General features: G+C 51.8%; 5 protein-coding genes across 5 annotated transcripts; 3 read left to right on the top strand and 2 right to left on the bottom strand.

Moving 5' to 3' along the window:
- Positions 1 to 1,953: 1,953 nt before the first annotated feature.
- On the bottom strand, positions 1,954 to 3,555 carry SETTUDRAFT_98296 (glycosyltransferase family 2 protein; the record flags this gene model as incomplete). The annotated part of the gene is made up of 1 exon (XM_008032858.1): positions 1,954 to 3,555. One exon carries the CDS (start codon positions 3,553 to 3,555, stop codon positions 1,954 to 1,956), a length of 1,602 nt encoding a protein of 533 aa, XP_008031049.1.
- A 3,430-nt stretch (positions 3,556 to 6,985) lies between these two features.
- SETTUDRAFT_181799 (glycoside hydrolase family 16 protein) lies at positions 6,986 to 8,243 on the top strand (the record flags this gene model as incomplete). The annotated part of the gene is made up of 4 exons (XM_008032857.1): positions 6,986 to 7,193; positions 7,248 to 7,473; positions 7,523 to 8,069; positions 8,125 to 8,243. The coding sequence occupies 4 exons, from the start codon at positions 6,986 to 6,988 to the stop codon at positions 8,164 to 8,166; spliced, it is 1,023 nt and encodes a 340-aa protein (XP_008031048.1). The 3' UTR covers positions 8,167 to 8,243.
- A 178-nt stretch (positions 8,244 to 8,421) lies between these two features.
- SETTUDRAFT_44505 (uncharacterized protein) lies at positions 8,422 to 9,806 on the bottom strand (the record flags this gene model as incomplete). The annotated part of the gene is made up of 1 exon (XM_008032541.1): positions 8,422 to 9,806. The coding sequence occupies one exon, from the start codon at positions 9,804 to 9,806 to the stop codon at positions 8,463 to 8,465; it is 1,344 nt and encodes a 447-aa protein (XP_008030732.1). The 3' UTR covers positions 8,422 to 8,462.
- Positions 9,807 to 10,314: 508 nt separating this feature from the next.
- On the top strand, positions 10,315 to 11,320 carry SETTUDRAFT_166030 (uncharacterized protein). The gene has a single exon (XM_008032856.1). It carries the CDS (start codon positions 10,370 to 10,372, stop codon positions 11,264 to 11,266), a length of 897 nt encoding a protein of 298 aa, XP_008031047.1. The 5' UTR covers positions 10,315 to 10,369; the 3' UTR covers positions 11,267 to 11,320.
- A 469-nt stretch (positions 11,321 to 11,789) lies between these two features.
- SETTUDRAFT_35466 (uncharacterized protein) lies at positions 11,790 to 12,911 on the top strand (the record flags this gene model as incomplete). Its single annotated transcript, XM_008032504.1, has 3 exons — positions 11,790 to 11,907; positions 12,009 to 12,340; positions 12,396 to 12,911. 3 exons carry the CDS (start codon positions 11,790 to 11,792, stop codon positions 12,909 to 12,911), a joined length of 966 nt encoding a protein of 321 aa, XP_008030695.1.
- Positions 12,912 to 12,939: the final 28 nt, after the last annotated feature.

The raw sequence follows: 12,939 nt of genomic DNA, 5'->3' as shown, positions 1-12,939 counted from the left end.
CCCATGCGCCCGCCCTCCTACTCGCCTGGAGCCTAGGTATAGGTGTATGTACTCAAGCTATCCCCTTACACTGACAATGCTTAGGCCCCCCCCCTCCCAAGACACCGTCACCGACACCGGCGGCCTTGACAGCAACTGCCACTACGGCTTTGCGTAGACTTGCGCTTGTGCCACCGCATCTCTGCCCACCAGCGTGCCGTCCATGTACATACATGGGCGTAGGGGGCGACGCCTTCTCGTCCCCAAAGGCTAGCCAGAGCCGCTGTCTGCGGTTGCGCATGGCACGACACTACCCACCCACTGGCAGCACCCAATGGCGCCGACGGCATCAATGCGCCCGGCTCTGGGCCGACCACTCAAGACGCTGCCACCTCATGCCTGGCAAGCGAGCAAAAGCAAGCATGGCCTCGTCTGCAGCCAGAACCAAAGGCACCGGTGGGGGCAGATGATAGCAGCGACTGTTTAGTCTGCTTTTGCTCTTCTCAAACACTCCTGCTCCTGGCGGTCTTGGACGACATGACGGCGACAAGGGTTGGCGCTGGCCCCAGCATCTGCTCGGCATCGTGTCCCTCTGATTCTGGCCCCCAATTTTTCGCTAACCCTGGTCCTCGTCCCATGCAGCGAGCGGCAAATGGACGTCCACTGCCGCCTGCGCCATGCCGTAACCTGGTGATAAGGCTTGATTTTTTTTTCTCTCCAGGGCCTGGGGTCTTTGTGTGCAGTTCCACCACATCGCGTTCCTTGGTTAGGCTTATGCAGCGTCGAGGTGTTTATTCGGCGACTAGCTCCCAAGGTTTCGCCCGACCTGGCACTATTTCGAGGGCGGCAGCAACGTGGTCCTCCACGTCTGGCTTGGGCCCAGCAGCATGGGCGAATCCGTCGGTCGTACTCTGGTGTGTCAGGCAGCCATGCAAGGTCGTGATGCTGCTAGACTACACTCACTGACAAGCAACCATGCAATTTGCTCGTTTCCCTTTTACCTAATGGGAGAAGCGGTACACCTAATGTGCAAGATGCGAATGCCACAATATCGCATTTACCACCAGAGGCGCTTGTATACTCAGATGCGGCCATCTCGAGTTGAAGCGGGCAAAGGCACGAATGAGGCAGTTGCCCCTAGTGTCCCAGAGCCGTGTCCCAGAAGATACTCTATTTGGACGACATTACCGACGTTCGGAATGGCAACATATTAAAGACTACTCTGCCTTGCTGCTGCAGTGGCAATGCATACTCCGAGGCCCAGACAGACGCCCCGCAATCATGGCCCCGTGAGACAGCGGCATTCATACCAACACGGTATTCTAAGCGTCTCAGTGCATCACTCGAGGCCCATGACACAGTCAGAGTCATTTGGTCACCTTGGCAAATTCAGCATCGTTGCCTGCGTGTGTTAGCATCACTGGCCGCACGTCGATCGGAGATCGATCGAGTGATCAAAGCAACCTAGTCCTGGAATGTTTCATTGATCATTTGGTCCCAGAATCAATTGCACGACACCATCACGGTTGGGGCGACAGCCACAGCAGGAAACATACGATCAAGGGGGTGGAGAATCGAGATACAGAAACTTTGTTTCGGCATTGGCAAAGGAAGAACTCACTATCCGTGGAATCTAGACCGGGCCATCCTACTCTGTTTTAGCCTGCACTAAAATCTGCTCATGGGTATCGAGAACACAAAACAACAAAGCCAAAGAAAACAAAAAATTCCCACAGTGCCTCACGCCCGAGAGCATAGGGGTTTCAGACAAAGGTTCTAGATGTCTGTCCTTGCTTGAAATGATTGCGCCTAAATTGGTCCTGGTGTGCGCCGCTCAAATCTGCCTTGAGCAGAAGCAGTGCGCGAAAACGTGCTGACCCGCTGCACGCTTGTTCTGGCCCAATTCGCAGGCGTGTACTCCAAGTTGAGTTGAACAACAATCAAGCTTTTTTTGCCACCGCCTAATCGTTTCGCCTACCTCGTCTTGCCTACGTCCAATTCTCGCTGGTTCTCGTCTTGAGTCCGGCCACCCCAGTCGTTGACCCAAAAAGTCGCGGCTGTGTAAACTTTGATGATAGAGTGGCTGTATGCAAATAAGGGGTAGGCTGGGATGGGAAAGAAGTACCAGAAGAAATCGGATCGGTTTTCCTGACGCATGAACCATGCAGCCGTCTTGGTCAACTTGGACATCCAGATTGCGAAGACGAGGGCGCCCAGCCAACGATACTGCACTTGCGAGTCGCGGAAAAAAGCAGTCGTGGTAAACGTCCACACTGCAAGGAAATCCCAGAACAGCGCTGCATTATACATCCAGGGGAAGTAGACCATCCACACGGAAAGGGGCCATTTCCACCACATGGTCCGGTCAACAAACAGGGCGATGGGGTTCTGTCGAATCGTGGTGCGACTCCAGCGTATGCACTGGTCCAAGAACTTGAACTGATCCACTCGGCCCAGCTGCGTAGTCATTGTCGCATCTTCAGAGTATTGGATCTTGACGTTCATGCCGCGATTCACCACCCAGCGCGTGATGAAGTTGTCGTCGTCTGCCTTGAGCGGCCCCACACCCTCTACTCCGAGGCTCGGAAACGCCCAAATGTATTCGTTGAGAAACTTGGCAAGAAACTCCTCGTCCTTGACGATCCGGGATAAGATAAGGCTGGTTCGACCAGAGACACAGAAGACCCCTCCGTCGGCGGCGTTGGATGCGCGGATCTCGAAGTTGTGGCGGATGAGATACAGTGCCCCGATTGTGTTCCAGAAACCAGCTCTATACCTCGTGAGGAAGTTCTGTCGCGCACTGAGCCCCGAGTCGTGTTCAGGGAGAGGCAGACGCTCGACCCATTTGCGCGTCCCGACGAATCCGACCTTGTCGTCTTCAAAGGCGGGCAGTGTGGCTTCCAGGAAGTTTGGCCCCCATACCACGCTGTCGTCGGCCATGACCATGATTGGGGTATCGACCAAGCTAATTGCATGGGCAGTCTGCGTTCGCTTGTCCATTCTGTAAGCTTCGCCCGTGCAGATGATCTCTGTATCGGTTGTGGACTCGGGTATCTTGTGTGGCTCCGCCGTGCGTGCTTGGAAGTCGCTCTGGATCTTGAGCACAAAGGGGCGGACGATATCCGCTATGCTGGGTTCCGGCGTAGAAAATATGACTCGCCGGGGCTTGTTGGCGAGAATTGCTTCTATCATTCTCACAAACAGTTCCAAGTTCTTGCCAGGCCCAACCGTAGCCACCACGACAGTGCAGTCAGATGGGCTGTAGCTTTTTTGTCCGCCACCAGCGCCCCGCTCAGCCACTTTGTACTGCGTCCAGAAGTAGACACCTACCAGCGTCCGCCAATACCGGAACACCATGAGAGCACTGAACCACACGAGCTGGTGATCCTTGGCAACTCTCGACTTCAGAACCGTAGCCAAGAGACACATGGCTGGCACAGTGTGGAAGAAAAGGCCCACGATGACTGTTATGGAAAGGGCTTCTGATCGCGCTTTCATGACATGGATGAGGTGCAGCACCCAGCCTAACATGGCGATAAGGATGGCTGTAGCCACTCCTGTCTTCCAGTCCGTCATGTCAAAGTTCCAGGTGGCGTCCACACTGAGTGCAGGGTCATTCTGGAGGATGGACAGCCACCAGAGCCAGACCACCATCACGACGGTGAAGACAACCATGAATTTCGTCATTGCCGACTGACTCGACATGTCGCCTTCGGATTCTTCTCGATACGCCTGTTTTTGCTGGCAAGAGGAATCCGTATCGCTATCTTAAAATCCCGATACTCCAAACTCCGTTTCTCTATCTTTGCTATTGTTGCTTCGAGTTGTATACTCGCAGTTGATTGCTCCGTTCCTGTTGTGTTGCAACAAAAAAATCCCAATCCATTGCCAACCTGGGAATTTTTCATATACCACGCAGCTACCCATTGTACCCTCGTCTGTGAAAGCTGGTACGTTAAACCACACTTTTCTCATTGTGAATCTACGGCGTCGAGACACCCAAGAGATTTGTCACGCTGTGGTGGAACCATGGTGGGCGGAAGGGGGAACAACGCGACAAACGGCCGTTTGGGGGCGCTGTGCTACCTTGCTGTGGGCTTACAGAGTGAACGGGTGGTGAGATGGAGGGGGATAGGAGCATTGTGAAAGCTCATGGATTGAGTTACAACGAGTCATGTTTTTTCGGTAGGTGAACAAGATACAGCCTTTTTTTTCATTTTTCATAAGAGAATCTGGAAATCAGAGGGCTGTTGCAGAACATTGTGTATGTGTGCGCTTTTTTTTTGAAGTTTGAGGAAGGGCGCCGCGTGTGCAGTGCTCGATGTTAAGCAGAACTTGTAAGTAGGCAGAATAGTGACAGGCTTTCCATGCTTGATACAGGACTGTTTGTTCGAAACAACCTTTTCATTTTCTGTGTTGGTCTTATGCAAACGAATCAGTCGTGTGGCGAGGTTGGGTAGAGAAGTATGTTTTTTCTTCTAATAATGGTATGTATGTGTGTTGTTGCCGTGGCGTGAGGGATACTGTGTGTGTGGGTATGTGTTGGCTACAAGATACCAGAAATTGAATGGAAAGCACAGCGAGGCAATGGTAGTGCTGATAAGCAAACTCTTTTGTTTTTCTTTTTTACAAGATTGTACATGTGGGATTCATAATTCAGTTTTCATGGCTGTAGTTTGGAAGGAAGTCACATGTACATTGACACCATGCAGAAGAAGAGCGCTGCAAACGACTGGCTAAATGCACTGCAAGACAAGATTTCTTTCTGAACTACTGATAATAGCTACATACGATCAAGATAGAAAATACGATGCGACTTGACGTCCAAGTCTTGGATGACTAAACTCCCTTTGTTCTGTTGAAGCCGTGCGCTCAAGGCTACACATGACGCCGGCCACTTCACCGGGTTCTCAATAGCACCAACCCTCGACATCAAAGCCCTTGCACGCTTCAAGTGCGCGCTTAATAAACACACTCGAACGCAAGGTCACGGGGTTCTCTGCAAAACGACTGAGACAACACACCGGTATACTTTCCGCTCTCAGCCCCACCCCGTCCTGCACGCGACCACCCTCACCACAAACCACCTTCCGCATTATTTATATACCCTGGTCCCTCCGCCCTGGACCTCCTTCACCGGTGCTCATTCAACCCGCGCTGTTGCACGTCTTGATACTTGTTCGTCTCCAGGCGGTGAGACTGGAGACTGCGACGTCTGGCGGGCGCATTTCCCCAGCCAGCCCTACTTACTTACTTACTTACTTACTTACTGCACTGACGCTGTGCTACCTTACTTATGCTCAACCACGCAAAGTCACCCGCATGCAGTGTAAATCCGGGGTTGAGAGCGTGCAACATGCCACGAGTTTTGCATGTGCGCACGTGTGTGTGTGTGTGTGTGCGGGGGGGGGGGAGGAACAAGGAAATAATAAAAAAGGTCAGTGTGACCCGTTGAACATCAGATGGTCTGGCCATGGGGATGGCAAAAAATAATAATAATAACAAATCGCAGGGTTGCGTACTGTAAATATGTATACACAACTTGGGTGTGTTTTTTTTTTCAGGAACAATTTTTTAGCTACATTTCCTTTGTTGTTGCGATACGGGTATTACTTATGGGGCAAGATAGATAGGGTAAGTAAGTAAGGGAAAGTAATTTATTCTAGCGTGAGGGAAAAAGGCGGGAAGGGAGCGCGAAGAAGAAGGAGCATAAAAGCTTGGTTTCATGGTGGCCCTTTTTTTTGGTTCGCGGAAATGAAGGGTACACACACATAAAATCCTCTTGCGCGAGGGTATATGGATGAGTTGCAAGGTATTTGGTGCTTACTAGTACTGGCCTCTGACCTGCTTGATCCAGGTTTGGCCGTTTCTCGTATCTTGAGATTTGCAGTTCCCCGCGTATATCGATGGGGGATGCGCGGGAAGAAAAAAAAAAGAGAGAGAGAGAGAGAGAGAGAGAGAGAGTGGAGAAGGCAAAGGCAAGAAACAAAGTAAAATGAGCATGTTCCGGGTATTTAGCCATTCACAAAGCACCATCGTAGCCTCATCACCCCGCCCCAAAGAAATCTTTGCTAAAAAAGCCGCAACCCACCCCCCCTCCCCAGATCTCATGCATGGACCAACCGCTACTACCGTTAAAACCACGAGGCTGTGTGTGTTTCTCGGCATCCTCATCATGCGCCATGTCCACGTTTGGAAACTGCGTGTGCCGCCCATTTCGAGCTGCTTGACTGGGCCAAGTCCCCCCCGCCGCCGCGGACTGTGAGCAGCGCGTGTGATGGGACGTAATGATAGCAGGACTGTACCGGCCAACGATTCCCGCTTGTACACTTGGGGTTTGATACATCTTGTTATAATGAAAGAGACGGCTTACATTTCATACACATGAAAAAAACAAAAAAAACTTAGTCCTGCGTGGCTTTAAAGAGCTGATGCAGTGGCATTTCCTACAGTGCAGTTAGGAGTACATAGCTGCATTATTGTCAGCCTTTGTTGTTTCCAACGTACTCAACATGTAATACTAGATGTAGCTATATATTGCTAGCTAGTGTAAGTAAATCCCAGCAATCCAAACAATACCGTAAGCACTCTTCTGCCTTAGCCAATATTACATCATGTCCAGACACTGTTACTTTACTGTAATGGTAAAGAAAAAGTTTGTACTTTATGCGTACTGTAAATCTTAGCATTACACGGCACTTGTCTATGCTAGAGGCCCCCCTTTTTTTGTGTGACCAATCATGTTGTGATGGGTTTGTCAGTGGTAGGGTCACGCCTAGTCTTCCTCAGGTTGGTCGTCGTGATTCGGCCTTGGGCACCAGACCTGGATGCGTTTCTAGATCTCGCGGGCGGAAATGAGGGAGGAGGAGGGGAGGGAGGTGCATGGGGGGATGGCTTTTGTGCAACTATAAGTATATGGGTATAGACGCGGTTTTTGAGGTCTCTTCACTTCGGTGTAACTTCCGCATAGGTTTCATTGTACACATTTGCCATTATCATCATCGCCATGTCCTACAAGTCCCTCATCTTTTCCCTGCCCATCCTTTGGAACGGTGCTACCGCATCGCCTGCTGGCCCTGGTTCCTGGACACACGGCAAGTCCAATGTCGTCGCCACTGACGCTGCAGCTGCGGCAGCATACACGCTGATTGACAACTACAACGCAGCCAACTGGCTTACCAAGTTCAACTTTGAGAACATTGCCGATCCCACACGTACGTACATGGTGCTTCAACTGGCTAGCGACAGCCCTTTAACACGAGATACAGATGGCTTCGTCAACTACGTTAATCAGCAGGACGCTCAGTCGCTGGGGCTGTACAAGGTACAGAATAACCAAGTGTACATGGGTGTAGACTCGAAATCTATACTTTCTGCCACCGGTACGGGACGAAAGAGCGTGCGAGTCCAAAGCAAGAACGCATACAACAACGCCCTCATCATTGCCGACTTTGCTCACGTCCCCGGCACCGCATGTGGCTCGTGGCCTGCCTTGTATGTGGAAAGCCGTATGATACTGGCGACACGCTAACAAGTCCTCAAGCTGGATGGTCGGCCCCAATTGGCCCAACCAAGGCGAAATCGACATCTACGAGGGCGTGAACCTCGTCGCCAACAACCAGATGACGCTGCACACAGCGCCGGGCTGCAACCCAGGCGTTGGACCCGGAGGCGAAACGGGGACTCGTCTCACTGGCGACTGCGGTGCCAACGGAGGCTCTACCGGCTGCGGCGTCGCCGCTCCCAACGGCACCACGTTCGGCACGCCCTTCAACGCCTATGGCGGCGGCGTCTACGCCACCCTCTGGACCACGACCGGCATCAAGATCTGGTACTTTGCCACGCGCGACATCCCCGCCGACATCACGCGCGGCACCCCGAATCCCACGGCGTGGGGCACTCCGCTCGCCAACTTTGGCAACGGCGGCTGCGACTTTGCGGCCAACTTCCGCGATCTCAGCATCGTTTTCGACACGACATTTTGCGGCGACTGGGCTGGTAGCCCGTCTGTTTGGGGCGCGTCTTCTTGCTCAAAGGTCAATCCTAGTTGTGCTGCGTATGTGGCGGCTCAGCCGCAGAACTTTGCTGATGTAAGTTATACAAATGCGTTGGAGAAGGAGATCGGACTGACTGACGGTGTGGTAGACGTACTGGCTTGTCAATTCTGTAAAGGTTTACAGTGTTTAAATCGTAGTGATGTCGTTCGTGGCCCTGGAGACGAGGACGGCATTTGTACTTTCTGTTGCTGGGTAAGGTCTGTGAATAGCCCCCCCCCCTTTTTTTACCCTTCGGCTGTATACAACTATACCTCGCTCGTTTTTCTTTGTACATACATCTTCCTTTTACCCGGGGTCAGGTGAGCTGGGAGGAGGGAGTCGGCTTGATACTGCATACATTTCTCATTTCCCATATATACTTTCTGTTTTTTTTGGGGGGGCATAGACTGTTTTTTCCTGTACTCCATCCTCTTGCTTGTATAGAATTTACTGCGTAATGACTGCACTCTTCAGTGCTTCAACCTCACCTTTCTGCCACTCTGTGACTTTTCCCTGCCACTTTTCCCCCTTTCCTCCGCCTTTTGCTGTGCTCACTGTCTCCTTGACTTTTGCTGCCATCGTTTCTACTAGCTCTAGTTTTCCGAATAAAACGAGTGAGCCAGAGGATTTTACTTCTCCTGAGCACAGTACTACGACGGCATCGCGCTCCTTGACTGTGTCTTTGATTTCAAAGAGGACGAGGTTGATAAAGTCTAATCCGTCGGTTGCACGGTGCAAGAATGCGGTTGCATGGCTTTGCAGGTAGTTCTTGATGCGTTCGCCTTCAAAGGACGCGATTTCTGCGAGGAGCTTCTTTTCTTTCTTTCGCGCTTCAGAGACTTGATCCGCCATTCTTTGTACGCCGGCTGCGACATCGGCTGGTGCGGAGCCCGAAGACAGTGAGACAGCGATGGAGCGAAGGCCTGTAATCGACTCTGTTGCCATTGTGATTGCGCGATCGCCCGCTGTGAAGAAAAGCCGACAGTTTGTGCCTCGCACTGACTGTGTATGGTGCAGAAGAATGACATTGATGTGTGCAGAGTTCTGGAGATGGGTTCCGCAGCAAGCGTTGTAGTCCATGTCGCCAATCTTGATAAACCTCACAACGCCCTTCTCCCTATCGTAGTCTTCAGGGAGACTATCACTTGCCTTGCCCTCGGGTGTCTCCACCGTGATTGGTATGCTTTCCCTGATCCTCTTGTTGCAGTCCCTTTGTATTGTCTGTATCTCTTCATCCGTTGGTTTCCGCGGCAGCTCCACGTAGTTCATATCTCCAGGCTGACCCATGCTCCATCCTAGGGTGGGAAGATCCATGCCATCCATGACGGCGGAGAGGAGGTGCTGACCGGTGTGCTGCTGCATAAGATCCCAACGCCGGGCAAAGTCAACAGTCTGGCGCACAGGTATACCAGGCGTGAGAGGCTTAGGTGAGAAGTGTATGCAGCGGAGGCCGTGGCGTTGAATACTCCTTATTGGTATCTCTTCTTTGCTCTCGCCTCCCAGGGCCGTGAGGACGCCATGGTCGGTGTGTTGTCCGCCGCCTTCAGGGAAGAGGACCGAGTCCGCAAGCTCAATCAACCAGGTCTTGCTCGTTGCCGCATCGCCATTCTCAAGTGCTTTGGTTGGGTCTGTTGACTTTTTTGTTTTGGACTTGCCGTTTTGCTGCGATTCCTTTGGTGGAACAAATTCTTCGCACGACACCACTTCTGTCTCGAGTGTTTGGAGGTAAGAGTTTTTTTGGCATTGCAAAGCGCCGACAATGGCGGGAGCAGGAGCTGCAGTCACGCCCATTTTAACAGTGTTGCGTGATTGGAGAGACAAAGGGCGTCGAGACTGTATAAATAATGTATGACTGGATGACAGTCGGATTCTGGACCGAAAGATAGAGAAGCCGCGGGAAGCAATCGTGCACTTAGTCACATTAATGACTACAGTCATGAGTAGCCGAGGTGCCTAGCCTTTTGCATAGGGAGACTGCTCAAGACTGCAGATTAAGAGAACGATATGCCCTCAAGGCTACATCCACGCTGGTGTACTTCAAGCCGTGTATTGGAAAAGGCGACCCTGCCGCTAATCCCAAAGAGGACTAGGCTTATGATGACGATGCCAGCCTTTCGGATTTCCTCTCCCTTCAACACACGGCTCGCGATGCATTCAAGGCATACATACTCGGGCTCTAGGCCCACTCCTAGCGACTCATGGAGCAACAGGCCAAGCGTCGGCCTAGCAGTTCTAGTTCAGCATTCGACGGCTTCGATGCGATCATGACGTAGTTGACGCCGAAAGTCGCGAAGCTTGCGACTGAGCCTTATTTATCACCACTAATGAGCAGACTGCTTAGCTTGCTATTTTCCATGGCGAAACCGAAGAAAACTACGCATGCGGCGGTGGCGCGCTTCGTCGAAACGCTATTGCCGCTCAAGGAAAACGACGTACAGCGACTCTACCACGTCCCTCGAAACCCTCGCTACGACCCCGAGACTGCTGTGGTCGAGCAGATTGTACTCAGCGTCATGCCGACCCCAGGGGTTTACGCTCTGATCGGCTGTCCATTTGATGAGACTACGGCGGACTCCACGGCGCCTTACCGGCACATGTACCCGCAACCGCCGCGAACACTATGCTTCTTACATCGGCCCTTCACCCTCGATCGGCGCAGCGTGCGCAAAGGGACGCTTGTTCTCTCAAGTCACACTTCCTTTGATGAAGTGCTCACTGTGGGGTGGAACACGGCGCTGGCAGAACGGTTGCGCGTAGACACGGCAAACTGCCTCTGCGTACAAGGTTACAAAGGCGACTCAGAGAGGAAGATTGGAATCATTGGCCAGGTCGACGTGTATCTACAGGTGCTCCTGGGTCGAATACAAGAAGAGTTTGGCGTCTCTGAGCTTGCACATGCAGGTTCATCGGACCAAATACGCTTCGTGGCGATCATGAATGCGTTCAATGAGGGTGAGGTACATCGTGTGCTTCAAATGGCACAAGAGCATGGCTGGATAGCACCAGATGAAGACGCCAGACATCTGCTTTATTTGACTGGACAGCCCCGGGTTAGTGGGCTTGAAGCTGCAAAAGCGCTGGGTATGTCGGTAGCTTGTGTTGGGCATAGGCAAGCGGAAGACTGGGGCATTCGCTACATAGGTGAAGCGCTGCGTAAGGCCTTTCCAAATGCGCATGTGGAGGAAGTGTATGAAGAAGAGATACCTGTGGTGAAAGCAAAGGAGCCTGCAGTACAAATCGTGCATCAGTAATGATGCTTTGAACTGTTGCCGAAGCATGCCATTTTTGGCTACTACTGCTGCATTCTGTGAGACCGCCCTTCTCACTGTCTTATCGATCTTCTTGAACAGACTGGACTGAGAACGGCCATAGAAAGACATGTTTTCAAACAAAAGATATCAAATCAGACGACAGTATTCTGCCAAGTGACCTGGACAGCGCGCTGTGGCGCTTTGGATCAAAGGTGGTCAGTTGATTGTGCGGACGGGAGACACCCACGACACATCACAGCCACACTTTCTTGGGTGGGCGCCTCGTGACGCGCTGAAAGTTGCAACTTTCTTCTTTTCTCCTCCACCTCAGCCGGTGTTGCATTCAATCCGACCAAATGTCGACCATCTCGTTCGTCTTCGGTCCGCGCAATAGCTTCTTCTTCGACTGTCCTCAAACATGGAAATTGTGAGCCTCGTACGATGCCAAATCATGTAGCCTTGGGGGCTGACAGCGCATAGCCATGAGATACCGCCTACCCTTCGTCAACTATTCAACAGCTCCATGAGCCCTGCCTGGAGAATTGCTAGTCCGTACTGTCTTGCTCTCGCGCCCCATATCAACACACCAGATCCAGTATGGTATGTGGGATGCAAGACGTTGGACGGAGAGGATAAGCAATGTGAGTATTTTGGCCCCAGCCCCGCAGCAATCGGATGCATACCGAAGGACCCGCCAAATTCAGCCAAGTATCTCTTTTTGTGTTACGCTGATCAAAACTAGTTTATGCTCAGACGTACTTCGACATCAACTACCCTGGTCTCGCGCAATGGACAAAGTCGTTCCCGAATGCGGCCCGCTCGTGCTTTGTCACTTTTGGCCAGAATCTCAGCTACTTTGCTTGTGCTCCGGGGCGAGGATCTATTTGGGCTGGCATACATCCGGAATTCGAAAACAAGTTGCGAACGTCACATGATACGCCTGTCTGTGTCAGTCTTGGTGTGCAAAATGCATGGTTCGCCATGTATCCCGATCGACGCCTGACATGGAACTTTTATGGTCATTACGAGACTTTGAACAAGATTCTCATGGAAGCTGCACCAGGAGCTATCACCGTAAGTATCAAGATATGCTCTGCTGATTACGTGGATGCAGCGCTGACGTATGCAGTATCTTGCTATCTCGCCATACCACAAAGATCACTTTTTTGTCGCATTTCATGATGGGTCAGTCAAGTACAACTTCCAAGGTGGTCCTCCACAATGGACTAGCCTTATGAATGAAGTTTTTGCCCTCTGGGATGCTCAGCGTGCGCAGCAACAAGTCAACATCCTACCTTCATTCCAACCACCGGTGCCACAATATACGCACGCGCATGCGCAAAAACCCCAAGGACAAGTTCATCTTCAGCCACAAATAGTGCATATCGCTGGTACACCTCCATCAAAGATGGCTTTCCATGGGTCAAATCCACCAGCGCCTGGTGCTGGTCAGATTCTAACCCAGCAACCTTTGCAGAACACGGTCCGGAATGCCTCTCTTCCAAGCAAAGCACCATATCACAGTATTTCCCAAATGCCAGTTGAGCTGCCAGGAGATATGGTTCCTCCTCCATCGAGGCCGGTAACAGTACAGCTGGCAGATCATCCAGCAAAAAGACAGAGCTTTTTGTCGAAATTATTCTGAGGCATGGCTGGAGATTGAGGTCGGCCAG

Source organism: Exserohilum turcica (assembly GCF_000359705.1).
Source record: "Exserohilum turcica Et28A unplaced genomic scaffold SETTUscaffold_8, whole genome shotgun sequence".
Classification (NCBI taxonomy): domain Eukaryota; kingdom Fungi; phylum Ascomycota; class Dothideomycetes; order Pleosporales; family Pleosporaceae; genus Exserohilum; species Exserohilum turcicum.
This window is presented reverse-complemented; position numbering and strand designations above follow the sequence as displayed.

What these genes read in the sequence shown, in the direction of transcription:
- SETTUDRAFT_166030 (XM_008032856.1), top strand. Translation starts at nt 10,370, where the DNA reads ATGGCGAAACCGAAGAAAACTACGCATGCGGCGGTGGCGCGCTTCGTC.